This window comes from Cyprinus carpio, chromosome B23 (assembly GCF_018340385.1).
Source record: "Cyprinus carpio isolate SPL01 chromosome B23, ASM1834038v1, whole genome shotgun sequence".
In the NCBI taxonomy this organism is placed as follows: Eukaryota; Metazoa; Chordata; class Actinopteri; order Cypriniformes; family Cyprinidae; genus Cyprinus; species Cyprinus carpio.
The window spans coordinates 2,529,966-2,549,138 of NC_056619.1; the positions used below are offsets into that span (position 1 = coordinate 2,529,966).

General features: G+C 34.6%; 2 protein-coding genes across 4 annotated transcripts; both read left to right on the forward strand.

Moving 5' to 3' along the window:
* The first annotated feature begins 59 nt into the window (after positions 1-59).
* tafazzin (tafazzin, phospholipid-lysophospholipid transacylase) lies at positions 60-5,181 on the forward strand. 3 transcript variants are annotated; one of them, XM_042750959.1, is made up of 11 exons: positions 60-459; positions 967-1,095; positions 2,184-2,312; positions 2,483-2,528; positions 2,612-2,697; positions 3,232-3,312; positions 3,402-3,443; positions 3,537-3,599; positions 3,702-3,754; positions 3,856-3,900; positions 4,028-5,181. In XM_042750959.1, the coding sequence occupies exons 2-11, from the start codon at positions 987-989 to the stop codon at positions 4,127-4,129; spliced, it is 756 nt and encodes a 251-aa protein (XP_042606893.1). In that variant the 5' UTR covers positions 60-459; positions 967-986; the 3' UTR covers positions 4,130-5,181. The 3 variants fall into 3 exon arrangements, with proteins under 3 accessions (XP_042606893.1, XP_042606894.1, XP_042606892.1); XM_042750960.1 differs by having other exon boundaries at positions 72-459; positions 967-1,067; positions 3,856-3,933; XM_042750958.1 differs by having other exon boundaries at positions 82-459; positions 3,856-3,933.
* A 1,774-nt stretch (positions 5,182-6,955) lies between these two features.
* Positions 6,956-19,173, forward strand: atp6ap1a (ATPase H+ transporting accessory protein 1a). Its single transcript, XM_042750956.1, has 10 exons — positions 6,956-7,126; positions 7,963-8,089; positions 8,752-8,826; positions 9,013-9,203; positions 10,082-10,122; positions 10,266-10,351; positions 10,966-11,228; positions 12,831-12,881; positions 12,979-13,216; positions 17,876-19,173. The coding sequence occupies exons 1-10, from the start codon at positions 7,008-7,010 to the stop codon at positions 18,083-18,085; spliced, it is 1,401 nt and encodes a 466-aa protein (XP_042606890.1). The 5' UTR covers positions 6,956-7,007; the 3' UTR covers positions 18,086-19,173.

A 19,173-nucleotide genomic window follows, 5' to 3' on the forward strand; every position in this document is an offset into this window, starting at 1 on the left:
CCAAACCGTGATTTTGGTTTATCCTGAATCACTACGGTGCACCTATATTACGTGTTTATATTCGGACTATTTTAGACTGCGGAGTAGCCAGGTACCTGCGTGATTCGTCATAGTGAAACGTCATAGACATAAAAGAGAAGTAGCTCCGGCTACAATGTTCTTCCGCAAAACGCACGCAGTTCTGTTTATTAACCGCTAGAGGGCCAAAAGTTATCTCTTGAAAGTTACGGACTGCTGTTTAATTACTGATTTAGTCATTCCCTTTCCGTCATGGTCCATACTTCAGCCCAGTAGGTGGCGGGAATGCGCAAATCGTTTGTTTGCCAAACGCCATAAAACACCAAAAGAAGAAGAAGAACGTATGACGACTACAAAACTACAGCTCCCATGATCGCTCACGATGGCATAGTACTTCCGGTGCAGCTGCATTTCTGCGCCCATCAGCGGACGGGACGGAAGGTGGGAGGGTTACACTTTTCTAATTATATATATTTTTTTTTTACAGTTAATCAAATTTAGCGTTGCTTTTACAGAAAAGCGGCGAACAATTAACTAACGCAACATCCGTTAGTAAATTCAGTCATGTACAATTACCCTGTTTTCATAAGTTTAAATTTAAAATGAGGAAGTTTCTCATTGTTTGACTTCTTGAGCATTCAGCAGATTTTATGTCATGTTTGTTTTTTTTCGAAGTGTTTTGTGTTTGCACACATCACACTATTTCTCAAGGTTGTGTAATTTGTGTTAACAGCTGCCACGCTGCTCCTCTGTTTTTATATGGACATAAAGCTCTTGCTTATGCTCAACAGATCTATCACAAAAGTATTGCATGCTATATCTGATTCATCTGGAGCAAATATATACTCAGCAGTTGAACTGCATCACTTCCAGTAGATATGTATGTTCTTAACAGATGAAAATCAGTCCAATTTTTCCTCTATTCTGTTCTCTGCTGTAATACTTCAGTGCGGGTGAATGTTGTGGCGATGCCCTTGGAGGTGACATGGCCCTTCCCACAATGCCCCCGCCTGGGCTGGAGAATATCCAGCAGAGTGATCATGGGAATGGTGGGCTCATACAGTTACCTTTGGACCAGTGAGTCTGATGTTTCTCCACATGGCCGTAGCCTGGCTTTAAAAATGTAAACTATAAACACTTTAAAAGAGACAGGCATGTAGATGTTTGTGAAAGATATGTTCCCAGTTTTGGAAGGATGATCATTTTTAAATCATACCCTATTTATTGCATCAAAATTTGTTAATACTTTACTGGGTGGAAAATGTTATCAGTTGCTTATTATTCAACAAACAAAAAATACTACTATAATATTCATTAATAAATAATCATTAAATAAAAGATAACAACTTCTTCTGCTTCTATTAATAATTTTTATAGCATGACTTTGTGAAAATTTAACTACTATACTGAATGACTTAGCATAGACTTCTTCATGGCTAGTGTTTGCATAGGCTATTTCATTTCATTCTGTAACCTTCTTGATCTAGAGATTTGTGTACTAGTGTTAAAAGCTACTATTTTTGGCATCGTTGATAACGTTTCTGATAGATAACACCATGATATTTTTTGCGTTTCCCTTACCAAATGTGCTATTCTGTCAGCAATAACTTGTCCATGGGCTTTTTTGATCACTGTCAGTTTAAGTGCCAGCGATGCAGTGTTGCTAGATATTGCTTTAAAAACAAATAGAAATAAACCAAAATTATTTCAAATGTTTTGCAAATAAGATAAAGATATCACTTACCCTAAACTCAAACTTCCCACTTTATTAACTTTCTAAAGTGTCAAATTAAGTAGAAAAGACAAGTCCACAAACTCTTTTAATTAATTCATATTATTACTGTATATTATAGCTGGATCTGGGCACCCTCGCCCTTGCGCACAACTCTCTCTAGACTCATTCACTCCGCCAGCGTCTCGCAGCGATTATTTTCATACCACAGATGCTAAACATTCTTGCTAACGGTTTAAATTGACCTATACATGCAGACATTTATATGAGGAGTTTTAAACAGCAAATTAGTCATTCAGAGGAAAAAAATTTAATTTTTGAACATGAAACCCCATAGCTGGCTACGGGCCTGTTTCTCCATCTCCAGATTCTGAATAATGTGTACTATAAATTATGAAAGATGTTGTTAACTTTAATTTATCTGTTTCTGCAGATTATTTTAACTCTTTGGTGGTGCACAACCAGGATGTTTTGTTGGACCTGGTTGATAAGCGTCCTCAGGACACGCCTCTTATCACAGTGTCCAATCATCAGTCCTGTATGGATGATCCACACATCTGGGGTAGGCGGAGCATCAGATACCTGGTTTTGAATAATAAAATCATGGCTTTAACAAAAAATTAAAATAAAAAAAATGCACATTTAATATAACTGAGGTAATACATTTTAGAGAAGATTTGGCAGTAGAAAATGTAAATGCATTTAAAGTGTTTTTGTACATTGTGATATCAGGAGTCCTGAAGCTCCGGCATCTGTGGAACTTTAACAGGATGAGATGGTGAGTGAAAGCAGAATCTGGAGACTCATGTAAAAGTGTTTCGTCGCGTTATATCGTATCATTTGTTGTCTGTGTGTGCTCAGGACACCTGCTGCCTCTGACATCTGTTTCACAAGAGAACTACACTCCAGGTTCTTCAGCAGAGGGAAATGTGTTCCTGTTGTTAGAGGTGAACTCCTCTAATCCCATGTTTTTTTTTCCTCAGCATGTTTTATTTTCCACAGTTTTTTTTTTAAATAACTAACTTATAATCAAACTTTGTAAAGTAGTTTTTTCGTACACAAAAAGTAAAGCACAAATGGACTATCATTATATAAAAAAAATGTACTTTAAACAATTTGCCTGCCATTGGAGACAGGTACCTGTGTTTAAAAGGTATGCAGGATAAATTTGTATAATTATGGTTTAAAAGAGATGGTAAAGATTAAGTTTAAGCTTAAACTCATCAGTGCTGCAGAAAACATTAGAAATGCACAGTGATAGAAGAAGAGGAATGTATCTTGCTGCAGCTGACTGTTAGATGTATAACCATGAACACATGCTAAAAATAACAGTTGTTAGCGCTTTTTAAAATTTATATATTAACAAAGTATGAAAAACATACGAGGAGACACTGGAGTTGCTAAGTGTTTTTTAAGGTTTTTATATATACTTTTTTAAAGGAACATTTCATTGAATGCATTAAACTGTCCTGTGTTTTTAGGAGATGGAGTATATCAGAAGGGAATGGATTTCCTCGTGGAAAGGCTGAATCAAGGGGAATGGGTACACTTATTTCCAGAGGGTACAGACAGCAGAGGACACTCATATTTTTAACCTCGACATTTGTTTGTGGTACAAGTTAAAGAAAATATGGTACATTTCTTTTCCTAGGTAAAGTAAACATGAATGGAGAGTTCATGAGGATAAAATGGGGTAAGATTTATACTCCAATGATAGCAAATAGTTTGTTTTTCCCTGATTTCTTTGGTTGTTAATTTGGTTGTAAATTGTTCTATTCCTTGACAGGAATTGGGCGTTTGATTGCGGAGTGCTCTCTTCACCCGATCATTTTACCTTTGTGGCATGTAGGTAAGTTATGCACGTAGACATTCAAATGACATAAGCTGTTATCGTAGCACATAACTTTATGAATTCATATTTGAGCACATGTTATGTACCATATTGTTTCAGGTATGAATGATGTTTTACCAAATCAAACACCATACGTCCCTCGAGTAGGACAGGTTAATACATATTTTGCTTGTGTGATATGTCATACATTATATTTTTCAATGTCACACCTACAGAACTGTTTTGACTCTGAGTGTACTTTTCTTTTTTGCAGCGAATAACTGTTGTAGTTGGAAACCCGTTCACTGTCAGACATCTGGTAAATGCCCTGAGAGCTGACAACACAAGTCCGGTAGAGTGTTTAAAAAAAAAATAATAATAATACTAATACTAATATTTGTAGTAGTCTTACAGTACAGAGTACAGTGCATTATTTTTCTCTACAGATGGAAATGCGGAAAACACTGACAGACTTTATTCAAGGGGAGTTTCTCAGTTTGAAAGCCCAGGCGGAGGCGCTTCATCACAGGATACGGAAACGCTCGTGACCCGTGAAGGGACGTATTGCAGGATAAAGGGCTATACAGGACATTACAGATTAGCTAACCCGGGCCTTACAACTCAGCATAGACACTGAGGAGAAACAGTCACACAGATGACTACACCAAAAGAGGTTTACAACATCCTTTTAAGTAAAATTATATCCACGGGTGTCCGTTCATTTATGTGTGGACAGTCAGACATGGGCTAAAGGAGAACAGAGATCTTTTGTTTTTGTAAAGGAGTTACACCTCTACAGAGAAAGTAAATTCATTTTGAGCAATGTGCAGGACCTCAGGAGACATGTTGTGTGTATATCAGTGATTGGAAATGCCTTGTAGACTGTGAAGCACGATATGTTGCATTCTTACACAGTAATTTTTTTTTATTTTAATTGTACAGAATACTTCACCCATCAAAAATAGCATAAGCATTTAGAATGATGAAAGTAACTCTTTTACATCCTAGCATGTCAGTGAGTCATTCTCTTTTTGTCTTTGTATGAAACTTCCTAAACATGTTAAATTTGTATGCGGGGTTGTCATAGCTAGATCAGTGACTATTGTGACAACAGTCAAATTCTTGATTTAAAGTGGGACTGCTGAAGCATTTAGTAATTTTTTAAATTACAGATTGAGACATTTTAAATGGAAAATACTAGCTGTTAGAATTTTTATATTTGATGCAGTATTTGACTGCAAATATGGAATAATCAATACAGAAAAACTGTAAATACAGAATTATTTCAGAATGGACCTATAGGTATTTGTGCCTATTGCGGGATATAATTATTCCCTTTTGCCAATGTCAACTGATGAAACGGACAGAATATTTTAAAATCTGATCTACTATGATCTTTAAACAAAATCATCAACATGATGGAAAGATAGTTGAACATGTTTGTGAAATACATTTTAGAGGTAGATAAACATTTGATCTCTTGTTCTAAATAAAAATCCTTAAAGTTTTGCTAAACTGTTTTTTATAAAACAATTGATATTATCCGTTAGAAGGCATTTTCATACAACAACTTCTAAATTAAAAAATTTTAAACAATCAAGAGTGAAGAAAATCTGAGTGGACATATTAAAGATTTGAATAAAAGATCTCTCTCTTGTGTGACCTATAAGGCACAAACAGAAAACATGACAACAAACAGTTGTTTGAATCTGATAAAAATGTATTTTAATCTTCCAATCACTGTATTTCAAAGTAGTATTTATTGCAAATACAGTTGAAGTCAAAAGTTTACAGTACATACACCTTGCAGAATATCCAAAATGTTAATTGTTTTACCAAAATAAGAGGGATAATAAAAAAAATGCATGTTATTGTTTATTTAGTACTGACCTGAATAAGATATTTCACATAAAAGATGTTTACATATAGTCCACAAGAGAAAATAATAGTTGAATTCATAAAAATGACCCCGTTCGAAAGTTTACACCCCCTTGATTTTTAATACTGTGTTGTTACCTGAATGATCCACAGCTGTTTTTTGTTAAGTGATAGTTGTTTATGAGTCCCTTGTTTGTCCTGAACAGTTAAACTTATTTTATTTATATAATTTATATAAACAAACATTTTAAAATAAAGTATTACTCAAGTTCTTTCATAGAGAGAAAAAGTCTAAGATTTGTGATTGTGGAATTTAGCAAGCAACAGAATCAGATTTATTAGATAAAACTGATCAGTCTAAAAGGCTTAGCATACATCTGTCTTGCACAATGCACACTACACAATAAAAAATATTATAATATACATTGTTAGCCCTAATAAAACCTGAAATATCTTGCCAAAGCTTTATAGTGTAGGACAAAAAACAAAACAAAGTGTTGAACGCAAACCTGTCAGAGCTATGATGAGTTCAATTTATGACCTTTTATTTCACATAGTAAGCAGTTACAGAACATAACATAACAGATTCCTGAAAGAAAAGAAAATCAGTTTTAAGCTGTTTAGGGAATATATATATATAATTTTTTTCTCTGTAAACCTATTGATAAAGACATTATAGAACGAAAGCACATCAAATATTACAGAACAGATTTATATATCATTTTCTTTTCTTTCTTTTTTATTTCAGAAGTATAATTCAGTACAAAAGAGACAAATAATACAGAGAAAATAACAGAACATATGAGGGAATACAGAAGAGAGAGGAAGATATGATACAATTTACTACTTTACCATTCTATAATAGGACATGTCTTCAGAGCTTTTTTATTGGAGTGATGACAATAATAAATGTAGATCAGAAATCAATATTTTGCAGCTGGGTTTAAATGGAAGGTATCTAGCTTTGTGGATTTGGTATTTACCCATCATACATATAAAGTGTATAACTCATTATCAGAAATATCAGAATGGAAAAGAACCTTACTGATGGAAGTACTGCAGAGATGGTGGAGCACATGAAGTAGGGAAGCTGATATTTGAAGCCAGAATTGTTTAGAATAATAACAGAAATAGAGTAAATGTGAAAAATGTTTTCCTCTTGGCAGAAAGAGTAGAGTGGAGAAATATTATGGTTAAACTGACTTAGATACTTATTACAAGGGTAATGAATGATTTTAAAAAGCATATCTTTAACTTTATTATTAAACAAAGGTGTATTTGTCACAGTCCACACCTTAAAAAAAGTAATGTTTGGGTAAAGTGCTTAGCTTTAATAACAAATCTGTTGCTAGAATCCAAAGTATGAACACCATTTATAAAAAGTTAAGGTATTTTTAAACTGAAATTACAGTGCAATTTGTTAGATTTCACTAAGGTTTGTAACCTTAATGTAGGCCAGTCTTGTTTTGGTACGTTACCCTTTATACGTCATTCATCGATCACGCTGAAGAAGGCCGGTTGTGACGTCACGCCTGATCTGCGCGGAAGATGGCTGCTTTGAGGACGGTCTCCGGTAACACCAGGATGATTTCGCTTTTTCTTCTGTGTGTGATCGCAGCAGCGAAAAGCGACGAGCAAGTCCCTCTGGTCGCATGGGCGAGCGACGGGTAAAGACCGACAGTATATGAGTGTAGTTCGGGAGACGGGATGGCGAGAGTTAGCATTGGCGGTTTGCTAGCTGGATGACACGGTCGCTGTCCAGTACTGAAAACCCGTGTAAACACCTCAGTATGAGCTTTAAACGGTTACATTTCTGATAAACAACACACGTTTTGCAATCGAACAATATATGTATCTACAAGCTTCAGTGTGCTTACATTAGACTCCAGATAGCAGTGTTGAGCGGTGATGGCTGTCTGAAAGCTAGTAAACGGTCAAGGCAGCATTTTGGCCGTCATGGACTAGAATCTGCGTTAATCCGGTTTTTGTGTTTGTCAGAGTTACACTGCTTATGTTCATTATGTGGTTTTGTCATTATGATCATGATATGTGACCCCGGAGCACGAAAAGCAGTCATAAGTAGCACAGGTATATTTGTAGCAATAACCAAAAATACATTGCATGGGTCAAAATGGTCGATTTATCTTTTATGCCAAAAATCATTAGGATATTAAGTAAAAATCATGTTCCATTAAGATATATTTACTTTAAAATTTAAAAAATACCGCAACTTATTTTTTGATTAGTAATATGCAATGCTAAGGATTTCATTTGGACAACTTTAAAGGCAATTTTCTCAATATTTAGATTTTTTTGCCCCCTCAGATACCAGATTTTCAAATAGTTGTATCTTGGCCAAATATTGTCCTATCCTAACAAACCATACATCAATAGAGATCTTATTTAATTTAATTTCATAAAATTGACCCTTATGACTGGTTTTGTGGACCAGGGTCACAAATGTGTTTTTCTAGACCTGTGCTCTTACATGTCTTGTGTGTAGGTTTGCCTTGTCTCCTGTGAATGCTCCATCAGCGGGTCACACTGTGTCTGTGGAGGAGCTGGAGTCACACCTGAGCACAGCACTGAGCACTACACCACATAATCTGTTGCTCTTCCTGCAGGATAAAGTATGCACTATATTAAAAACACATTAAGCAAACAGATTTATATGGTTTGATTTAGTGTGCCAATAGGAAATTATTTCCTTATCTGTGCAGCTCAACTGCTTTTTGCTGCACATCATCACTGTTTTGTCACTCCCACATTATTGGATGACTATAGGAATTGAACCTCAGGGTGGCAGTATATATATATATATATATATATATATATATATATAATATATATATATATATATATATATATATATATATATATATATATATATATATATGTATGTATAATACATTTCTTGACAGATTTTGCATACATCTCATCAATGGGTTCGTGTGGCGCCTGTTGATAAAAGACAAAATGAAATTAAAACAAAAGGAAGAAAATAAAACAAGAAAAAAACAACAACATTCCAAGCATATACGGTTTGCTTTGTCCACTCGTGATTAGATCACATTACAGAATACATTAATACTAGTTGTAAATGAGGCCAGAGAGACAGACATAGAGAGAGAGAGATCGAGAGATGCAATAATTTCACAATATCACTAATAGATACACATTTCTAAATGAATTACTACTAGAGTTCCTGATGGGTTTTATTGAAGACATCATTCTGTATTGCTAGTTGAGGTAGTGCTAATCGTATTGGTTGAACTTTGTGCGTTTCATTCAGTTGAGTGTTGATGACTTCACATTGTATGGAGGAGTCTTTGGAAACAAACAGGATAGTGTCTTCCAAAATCTTGAGGTATGTTGATGTCTTTTCCATCTGTCTACTCATGATATTTAGTTGACTTAAATGAAGGTGTTTGTCGGTTTTAACTGAGATTTCAGTTTTTCAGTTATTTCAGTTGAAATCACTTGTGCTTGTTAGCTCAACTATTAAAAAGCAGCTCTCAGGTTTTGTTGATGTATGACTGTGGCATGTTCACAGGCGGCTCTGCTGTCCTCCTCCTCCTTATGGTTGCCATCGGTATCATCGTCTGCGACTGCTTTGGTTTCTACACTGCTCCAGAATCAGATTGATGCAGCTCCTCTCTACATGAACCCAGATACGCTTGCTCAACTCCGCCTCAATGCTTCTGTCGCTGCCTTGCTGGTTTTCCGCCTCCCTTACAGCGGCGGGTAATCAAATCTCTTCGACACTGGCTGGAGTTCAGAATGAAATAAATACTGTACACTGACTACAGATTTTCTTTATATAGTATATGAACTAATACATTATGCAATTTGATATTGTTTCAAATTGTACTATGCTGCGTTGTCACATGACCTCATAAATGTGGTTCAGTGAGTGCCATCCAGTTATCTTCTCCAAAAACTATGGTTATTTTACATATTTATTTACATAACGTTTATTTACAAAGTCTTTTATGCTGTAAATTCATGCTGTAAATGCTGAAATGCATGAAGAAGATATAACTAGATTTCTCCTCTGTTACCACCTTCTGCAACGAATGATACAAATAAGCACAGTTAGAAGAGCAAAATATGCGGGACATTTATGGGGTCTAACTATATTTTAAGGCAATAGGATATGCATTGTGACAGAAATTATTACAGCACAGACATGAGATTAAATGCACAAAATAATAATTAATGCTAAAAAATAATAAAACCATTAATTGTGTGTATGTTACCATGGATAATTATCTTGGATGTAGTGAGTGAATGGTAGAAAATAGATAAAGTTTGAAATCCACATAGTAAAAAGGAGAAAAATCCAAGAATGTATGTATGTATTTGATTTTCTGTCTTCTTTTAGAATTTTCTTCACCATGTGACAGAAATTTAAAGTGACGATAGTATAGTATGCAATTGAACACAGCCATTGTTTTCCATTTGTCGGGTGAGCATTTCTTTATATAAAATCTCATTAAATTTGGAAATACATAAAGTAATACAGGGAGAATAGATAAAAATCCCTTACTTTTGGGACCTTCTTAAAACCTGAATAGGAACTCTTGATCTTATGAGGACTGTAAGATGCCTTTTTCTTGCAGGGCTGATATGATGTCTACTAAAGAAGTGCTCAGCGGAAATGGTAGGTGTCATATTCAAACCTCACCAAGTATCAAAAACCTTGTGCTCTAACAATCATTATTATTATTATTGTAAAACAAGCCAAGATACTAACACAATGAAATGTATTCCTGCAAATGAATGGCATTATGTTGTGTGTTGTAGATGAGGTGATTGGTCAGGTGCTGAGCATCATGAAAGCTCAGTCTGTGCCGTATACTGCAGTGTTTACTGCACTTTGGCCCTCAAGGGTAAGACTTCTCTACAGCTATCCTGTACGCACGTACACACCTTCAGGTAGTGACCAAAATCAAACCAAAATTGAAATATGAGTGATTTTATATGAGTGTAACAATATACATTGAAGTGATTTTAATTTTACTGGAAATTCAACTGAAAATGGTTTATATGCTAAATAACATATATTGTAAATTCTTTAGTTTAATTAAATACTTTTCATGTAAGTTCCTTTGTCTCAGTTGATGATTTGTATTTTTTATTTGGAGCTTAATTATGTAATGCAAACAAAAACTTAAAGCGTAACACATAACATTAAGTAGAGAACAAATAGCTAAAACCAGTAAAACTAATAATTTAAAAGGAATAGTTCCCACTGTAATATCTGGTTGGAGGAGTCACATTTGAAAATGTGCCCACGTAAATTGGACAGTTTCAAAATTGAAAAGAAATTTTTAATGATAATTTGTCAACACAAGGCTTTTCACAGGTGCAACTTTTAATATATTAATTAGGCAAGTTGCCCCACTGCTTTACATTTTCAGTGGGAGGTTTTTTGATTATATCAAACCAATGTAGCAGTTTAATGTGAGCACAGTAAATTTAAGGTGGCTTGTGTTTGTCTCAGGTGTTAGAGGAGGCATCTCCGGCTGTGCACTCAGTCTGGTCACGATCCCTACTGCAGTCCCGTCGTGAGGAAACTACTGCTCCAAAGCCGCCTTTGGAGTTTAAGGAGAAGGGCTCCACCTGCATCCTCTTGTGGGCGGAGAAGCTGGTGGTCAGCCAGTATCGCTCAGGAAAGTGGGAGAGGCATGACCTTGCCCCCAAAACCTTTGGTGAAGGTGTGGAACCCAACCTGTCCGGATCATCCTGCAATGAGACTCACTCCCGGTAAATAGTGCTGAACTGCATGTGAGGTTTATGTTAAAGGGAACATTTTTTATATATATTTTATTTTTCCCCTTAAATCCACTTCTAATTTTAGTTTTAGGTTAGTCATTATCATCATCATCATGACAATTTTCCACCCCTTTTTGAGAATTAGATCAAATTACTATAATCTTTAAGACTACATCTGCTTTTATTATGATTGGCTAACCATGTGAAAATAGTAACAGTGCACCTCCATACTAAATAGCCATTGATATGTAAACAAACTCTATCAGGTCGATCATTGTGATTCAGTAGAGTGCGTGTAGACCCTTTATAGATGATCTGACCTGTGGAGGTTCGCCATCAAGGTTTGGACCATTCACAGTAGAGCAAAGAAGGGGGCTGTGTTTTAAATCACTCTTGTATCATGCACTGTTTGGCACCTCATGGTCTGATTCTGGCAGTAATAATTCTTATCATAATCGCATGCCTTCATTCACACTAATGCAAAGATCTGTTTGCACGTATCAGTTTTTGTCCTGTCCTTAAAACATGACTGACTGTGTTTAAATTTATTAAGATGCAATGGCAAATTGAGAGATTCAAGTGCATTAAACCGCTTGCGCAAATCACACACTCCTGCTTGTGGTAAGCGTCCTGTCTCTAGTGCACACAAGTGCATATGCAAAAACAAATAGTATTTTTTTGATAATTTTTTTTTTAAATGTAATTTTTATTCTTATTTTTTTATTTTTTATTTAAACATTTTATATGCATTTTTTATGCAGTTATAATTCAAAATTTTAGCAATTCAATTGAAGTGACTGCAAGTTACACTGAAGTACTATTTCAGAAACAGAAAATATGTAAATGAGAACTGCTTTATTGGGCATTAGTTGTATTAAATGCAGTAGCCTACTGTTACAGTTCAGAGAGTTAAAATAACCACGGTTTTATTATAGTAAAAGTGTAGTAACCATGTTTTTTGGCATATCGATTACACTTTGTATAACCACAGTTTTAATACAAATACCATGGTTAAACTATGATTAGTGTAGCAAGACCATGGTTTATTTGTGGATACCATGGTTTAACTCTAGTAACCATGTGATTTTGGTTTTATTTGTAGTAAATCCATGGTTAATATTTGTAAACACGAGTATGACCTGATAACTTCATGAATATGATAATTAAGCATATATAAAGCTGAATTATTATATAAAGTCATAAGTATGTTTATTAAAAACAAGTTTTGTAATAATTATTTCAGATCTTTTGACGTTGATGATAATTCAGATTCGGACCTTTGAATGTAAACTTTGAGAACCTCTGTTATAGGATTTAATTTTGGAGACAGCAGGGGTTGCACTGTGTCTACACTGGATGTGTGATTCAGTGATGCTCCGACAGTGAATCAGTGCTACTTTCTGTTTCTCCCATTCTCCTAGACCTGCAAAACTTATGACCACAGGACAAATGGATTTAAAACTTGAACTTTGATGTGTTCAGCATAGGCAGCATGGCAAGACAACAGTGTAGTAGATAATTAAAGTGCTTTGCGATTAACATATAAATGTATATGTGGCAGTTCATGAACCACAGTTTTCTCCTGAAATACAGGTTGGTTTTGAACTACGAAGACGTGCTGAATTACCGTTCTTTTAAGCTCATGTAAGTGTTTAATTTTTGCATTTACACACACATACACACAATATCTGTGTTCTATGTCTCTGTATTGGGATTAAACTGTGTTCTGTATTCTCCTCAGTTTTGTAATGAACCGCCGTCACTACAAGGTTTCTGCCCGCCACTGGTTCACCATGGATCTGGTTCATCTGGATTATGATGGGAAAAATGCCACGTTCAATGGCAGCCGTTACATCTATGCCCCGGCCGAGTACTCGTACCGCTGTGAGTCCGTGAGCAGTTCTCACTACCCTCAGCTGTCACCCCACTCAGACAAGGACAATGCCAACGACTGGCAGATCTCTTTCCATGACTTCCAGGTAGGTTCTAAAACAATGAAACCAAAGACAACTAGACTTCATGGTTCCCATGATTTAAAGTCTATAATAAACATTTTCTTATTATGCTCATCTTAAAAAAAAAATGGACTAGAAACTGCCCTTTGTGAGTGCAATCTACTGTATATAAAATGATTTTTTCAAAATTTATATCCATTAATCTCGACTGGAAAAGGAGTAAGACACAGAGAGACTGGAGTGTGCTTTGCACACATAGGCTGGCAACATAACCAAAATTTAAAACAAAAATGTATGCAGTTAAAAGTTAAAGTATGCTATATACAGCAGTACATTAAGTACTACCTAAACATTAATATACAGTAGTAGATTAATATTTAATACTTGAAGTGGTATACACTACACTACCAGTCAAACGTTTTTGGACAGAAAGATTTTTAATGTTTTTAAAAGCATTCTATTCTGCTCACCAAGCCTGCATTACAGCAAAAACAGTAAAATTTTGAAATATCTTGACTATTTAAAATGTAATTTATTCCTGTAATTTCAAAGCTGAATTTTCAGCATCAGTACTCCAGTCACATGATCCTTCAGAAATTGCTGCTCAAAAACATTTGTTATTATTATGTTGAAAACAGCTGAGTAATTTTTTTTAAGGTTTGTTTGATGAATGAAAAGTTCAGAAGGACAGCATTTATCTGAAACAGAAATCTTTTGTAAAATTATAAATGTCTATCATCACTTTTGATCAATTTAAAGCATCCTCTGTAAATAAAAGTATTAATTTCTATAACCCCCCCCCCAAAAAAAAATACAAAAAAATAAAAATACTACTGTCTCAAGCTTTTGAATGGTATAGTGTGTAATGTTACACTTTTTATTTCAGATAAATGAGCTAAAATCTGTCTAATCATCAAAGAATCCTGGAAAAAATTATTCAACTGTTATAAATTTTGATGATAATAATAATAATAATTGTTTCTTGAACAGCAAATCAGCATATTAAAATGATTTATGAAGGATCATGTGACTGGAGTAATGATGCTGAACATTCAGCTTTGATCACAGAAATAAATTACATTTTAAAATATATTCAAATAAAAAACAGTTATTTTAAATAGTAACAATATTTCACAATATTACCGCTTTTGTTGTATTTTAGATCAAATAAATGCAGGCTTGGTGAGCATGAGAGAATTCTTTAAAAAACATTAAAAATCTTACTGTTCAAAAACCTTTGACTGGTAGTGTTCTTCTACTTTACCAAGAACTTTTTCTTTGGGTAGTACAGCTAACATTATCTGTTAAAGATTATAGCAAAGAGTTTTCTATGCATATGCTTGTCAGTTGTCAGTGATATAGTTGTTCTAGTTACTTTACTAATAGTTAAGTTTTTGCCTGTCTTTGAATGCCAATGTGATTTTCTAATGTCTGAATAAACTGTATTGTGATATATAGTGGTGAAGGAAATTGTTACTATTAAACTGGTTTATTTGGTTTATTGGATTATCTTTTCATCTAGCCACTGAATAAAACTATGTTTCCACAGTATATTTCACAGTAAAGATAGAGTTCTCAGCATAGTAATTCTTTTTGTGTGTTTTTATACAGAGCCATTACTAATCAAAATTAAAGCCATACCTGATATTTCTCAATATTGTTACTTAAATGAATGCTGATTAAATTAAAAAAAATATGTTGAATTCTCATCAGACATTTAAAAAACTGATTATATTCACTCGTATTTTCATTAATGCTTTTTGAGAACCTCTTATTCCCACTTACACCAAAACTAATATTTTTTATCTCTCTTGTTTAAGTAGTCTTGGCATGAAAGTTTAGGTTAGGAGTTGCTTTGTTGAGAGAATGAGTATGACACCTGTACCATGGCACAGGACTATTCTCTCTAACCTTTAATTAATTAATTAATTAATTAATTACTTTTTATTTAATTTTTTACCTGATGGGGCAACAGTAGCTAGAGTGCTAGAGAAGATATTGGTGATGATTTACTAGTCACTACATCAAGTTCAGTTGTATTTGCAGGTACACTGAGCAGCTGAGACAGTTGTTAATTTAATTAAAAAAAAGCAAACTTTCTTATATTCTAGATTCATTGCACACAAACTGAAATAATTCAAGAGTTTTTTGTTTTAATTCTGATGGTTACGACTTACAGCTTAGGAAAATGTAAAATTCAGTATCTCAAAAAATGTGAATATTTTCTCAAAGATCAAAAAAAAAAAAAAAAAAAAAAAAATTACAAAACAAAAATGTTCAAGATCTCCAAAGTAGGTGTAATTATGCACTCAATACTTGGTTGGGGCTCCTTTTGCACAAATTACTGCTTCAGTGCGGCTTGGCATGAAGGTGATCAGCCTGTGGCACTGCTGAGGCGTTATTGAAGCCAAGATTGCTTTTTTGATAGCGGCCTTCAGCTCCTCTGTATTGTTTGTCAGATGTCACTTATCCTCCTCTTCACAATACCCCATAGATTCTCTGTGAGGTTCAGGTCAGGTGAGTTGGCTGGCCAATCAAGCACAGTAATATCGTGGTCAGCAAACCACTTAGTAGTGGTTTTGGCACTGTGGGTAGGTGCTTTATTAAGTCCTGATGCAAATGAAATCAGCATCTCCATAATGCTTGTCAGCAGATGGAAGCATAAAGTGCTCCAAAATCTCCTGGTAGATGGCTGCATTGACTTTGGACTTAATAAAATACAGTGAACCAACACCAGCAGATGTCACGGCACCCAAATCATCTGTGACTTCAAAAACTTCACATTGGACTTTGGATTCTGTGCCTTTCCAGTCTTCCTCCAGACCCCAGACCTTGATTTCCAAATGAAATGCAACATTTACTTTCATCTGAAAAGAGGACTGTGGACCACTGAGCAACAGCCCAGTTCTTTTTCTCCTTACTCCAGGTGACACGCTTCTGACATTTTTTTCTGGTTCAGGAGTGGCTTGGTTCTAGGAATGTGACAGCTGTAACCCTTTTCCTGAAGATGTCTGAGCGTGGTGACTCTTGATGCGCTGACTCTGGCTTCAGTTCACTCCTTGTGAAGCTGTCCCAAGTTCTTGAATCAGATTTTCCTGACAATCTTCCCAAGGCTGTGGTCATCCCTGTTGCTTGTGCACCTTTTCCTACAACACTTTTTCCTTCCAGTCAACTTTCTATGAATATATTTTGATACAACACTCTGTGAACAGCCAGCCCCTTCAGCAATGATCTTCTGTGACTTACCTTCCTTGTGGAGGGTGTCGATTATCATCTGGACAACTGTCAAGTCAGTAGTCTTTCCCATAATTGTGATTGCATGTTCTAAAGTAGCCCAGGAGGTATCCAGTATTTATACTCAAAATTAATAAAACTAATCAAGCTCAAAAAGAATATTCACATTTTTTGAGATACTGAATTTTGAATTTTCCTTAAAAACTCTTGAAATATTTCAGTTTGAAATATTAAAAAAAAAAATCTGTAATATTGTAAAATATTATTGCAATTTTTACTATAGATTTCCTATTTTAATATACTTTAAAATATAATTTATTTCTGTGTTGCAGCACTGAATTTTCAGGATCATTACTCCAGTCTTCAGTTTCACAAACCCTCAGAAATTATTCTAATATGCTGATTTATTATCAGTCTTGAAACGGTTATGCTGCTTAAAAAAAATTTGGAACCTGTGATATTTTTTCAGGATTCTTTGATGACTAAAAAGTTAAAAAGAACAACATTTATTTAAAATAAAAAAGGATTCTGGAAGCATTATGTGACACTGACACTGGAGTAATGATGCTAAAAATTCAGCTTTGATCACAAAAATAAATTATAGTTTATATTATATTTCCCAAAATTACAGTTTTTTTTTTCCCCTGTATTTTTGATCAAATAAATGCAATCTTGATGAGCATAAGCAACTAAAAACATTCAAAAGTCTGATCCCAAACCTTTGAATGGCAGTGTGTTAGGTCTCACATGCTGCTTTCCTCCTGAAGATAAGATCACCTCCCCATAGTCCAATAACGTTTATCCCTGTTTGAATTCAGTGTATTGTATATTGTAAAAGCAACTAAGTGCTGATGGAGTAGATGCCATTTTGTTTAGTTCCTCTAAAGGGAACAGACCAAATACACTCAGATGTGTCTTGAGCTTCTTAGATACAAAATGATGTATTTGGTGATATGTAAGAAAATGTTTCTTAATATTTTTTTGCAATTTGTTCAAAGGTCGTCAAGTTTCTAATTTATATTAAATCTCCTATAACACAAATCCCTCGGTTTTTCCAAATGGCCATCCCTGGAGGACTTTGTTCTTTCTTACTTATCTTGAAGGCTGTCAGGAGTACAAAGCATGTTTAATGTGCAATGCCTGCGGACAGTTTCTGCTCCACCTGCTTTTGAATAGCACACAGGGCAGTCCACAATAAAGTTGTTTTATAAGGTTTTCATAGTTTTAATCCACTTTCTCCACTTCTTAAATGACTAATAGCCTATTACATCCGCAGGGATATTACCCAGTAAAAAAATTTAATAGCCAAAATTTCACAACCCAATTTAAATCCTGATAGTAAAATCATGTTCTATCTTACACTGATTTCCATTAAATACCACATTTTACTCAACAAAATGAAACCCACGATTGGTATTTAAGCAGGAATCTCTCTCTCTCATGTGACAGATCCAGGGCTTTAATGTGGCTGGGAAGGATTTCTCGTACGCCAGTGACTGTGCTAGTTTCTTCACTCCTGGTATCTGGATGGGGCTGGTCACATCTCTTCTCATGGTGCTGGTTCTCACTTACGGCCTGCACATGATCATGCAGCTGCGCACCATGGACCGCTTCGACGACCCCAAGGGTCCTGCCATCTCTGTCCCCCAGACGGAGTAAAAGACAGAGCCAGTTTCCTTTCTCGTCCTCACAGCACTAGTGTTTACTTTGGTTGGATATTAATTATTTTGTTTGGATATTAATTTCTTGTTATTACATGTCATAGGGATGCTGTTGGATTTTTTTTGTGATAATCATTCCTTTAATAAGCATGTTTAAGGATGAATCTCAGGAATACATGTCCAGATCAAATTAAAACAAAAAAGGAAATGTATATTATGCGTAAAGAAGAATACATTTTAGGATGGTTAAGATTTTTTTGCATTGTGGCATTATTGTTACAACTAAAAGCTCCCCTAAATAACTGTAATACAAAGCATTTTAACTCATATGTTAGCGCATATGTTAGATGCAGTGCATAAATACTTTACTATTTAAATAACATTTCACCTTACAGTGTTAAACTTTAATCTTCTTTTTATGCAAAATATAATTTCCTGAACATGTCTTTGACAAGTTTTGTGAGATTCATTCTTGAGTCTTCTGTGTACTTTTTTTGCAGCTCCAGAATAACTATTGTATTTGTAAACTAAGGCACCATTAAATGTGAACTGTAAACTTTACATTATAAATTGATATAAGATAAATATCTATTAACAGACAGCTAAATGTTTTGTGTGTAAATATGAAAAGATAATTTTTTTGCTGTGTAAGTTATTAGATTAAATATTAAAATTAAATATTATTTATTGGTGGTGTGCATATATGTTTGCATCCAGTTTCTCTGCTGTTTCCCACATAGTTCTGTGGTCTGGTGTGTATCCATAGATGTTTCTGTGTATTGTTGTGAGAACTGACGTGCTTTTTGACCACATAATATGGAAATTTCGACTTTGTTTTTAAGGAAAATATGTTGGACGCTGTATTTAAATATTAGAGAAAAAAAGAGTACCACAAACATTCTCACATAATGTTTTTCCTTGTGTACTATTATTGTAGTGAATCATTTGCACAAATAGCTCTCATAAATAATGTTTTATGTTGATGGCACATGGTTTATAAAAGGTGATCTGTTGTCATGTTTTGGAGATGTATGCTCTTGAATGTGTATATTGTGCAAGTGTTTAATAAACTTAACTGAGACATAA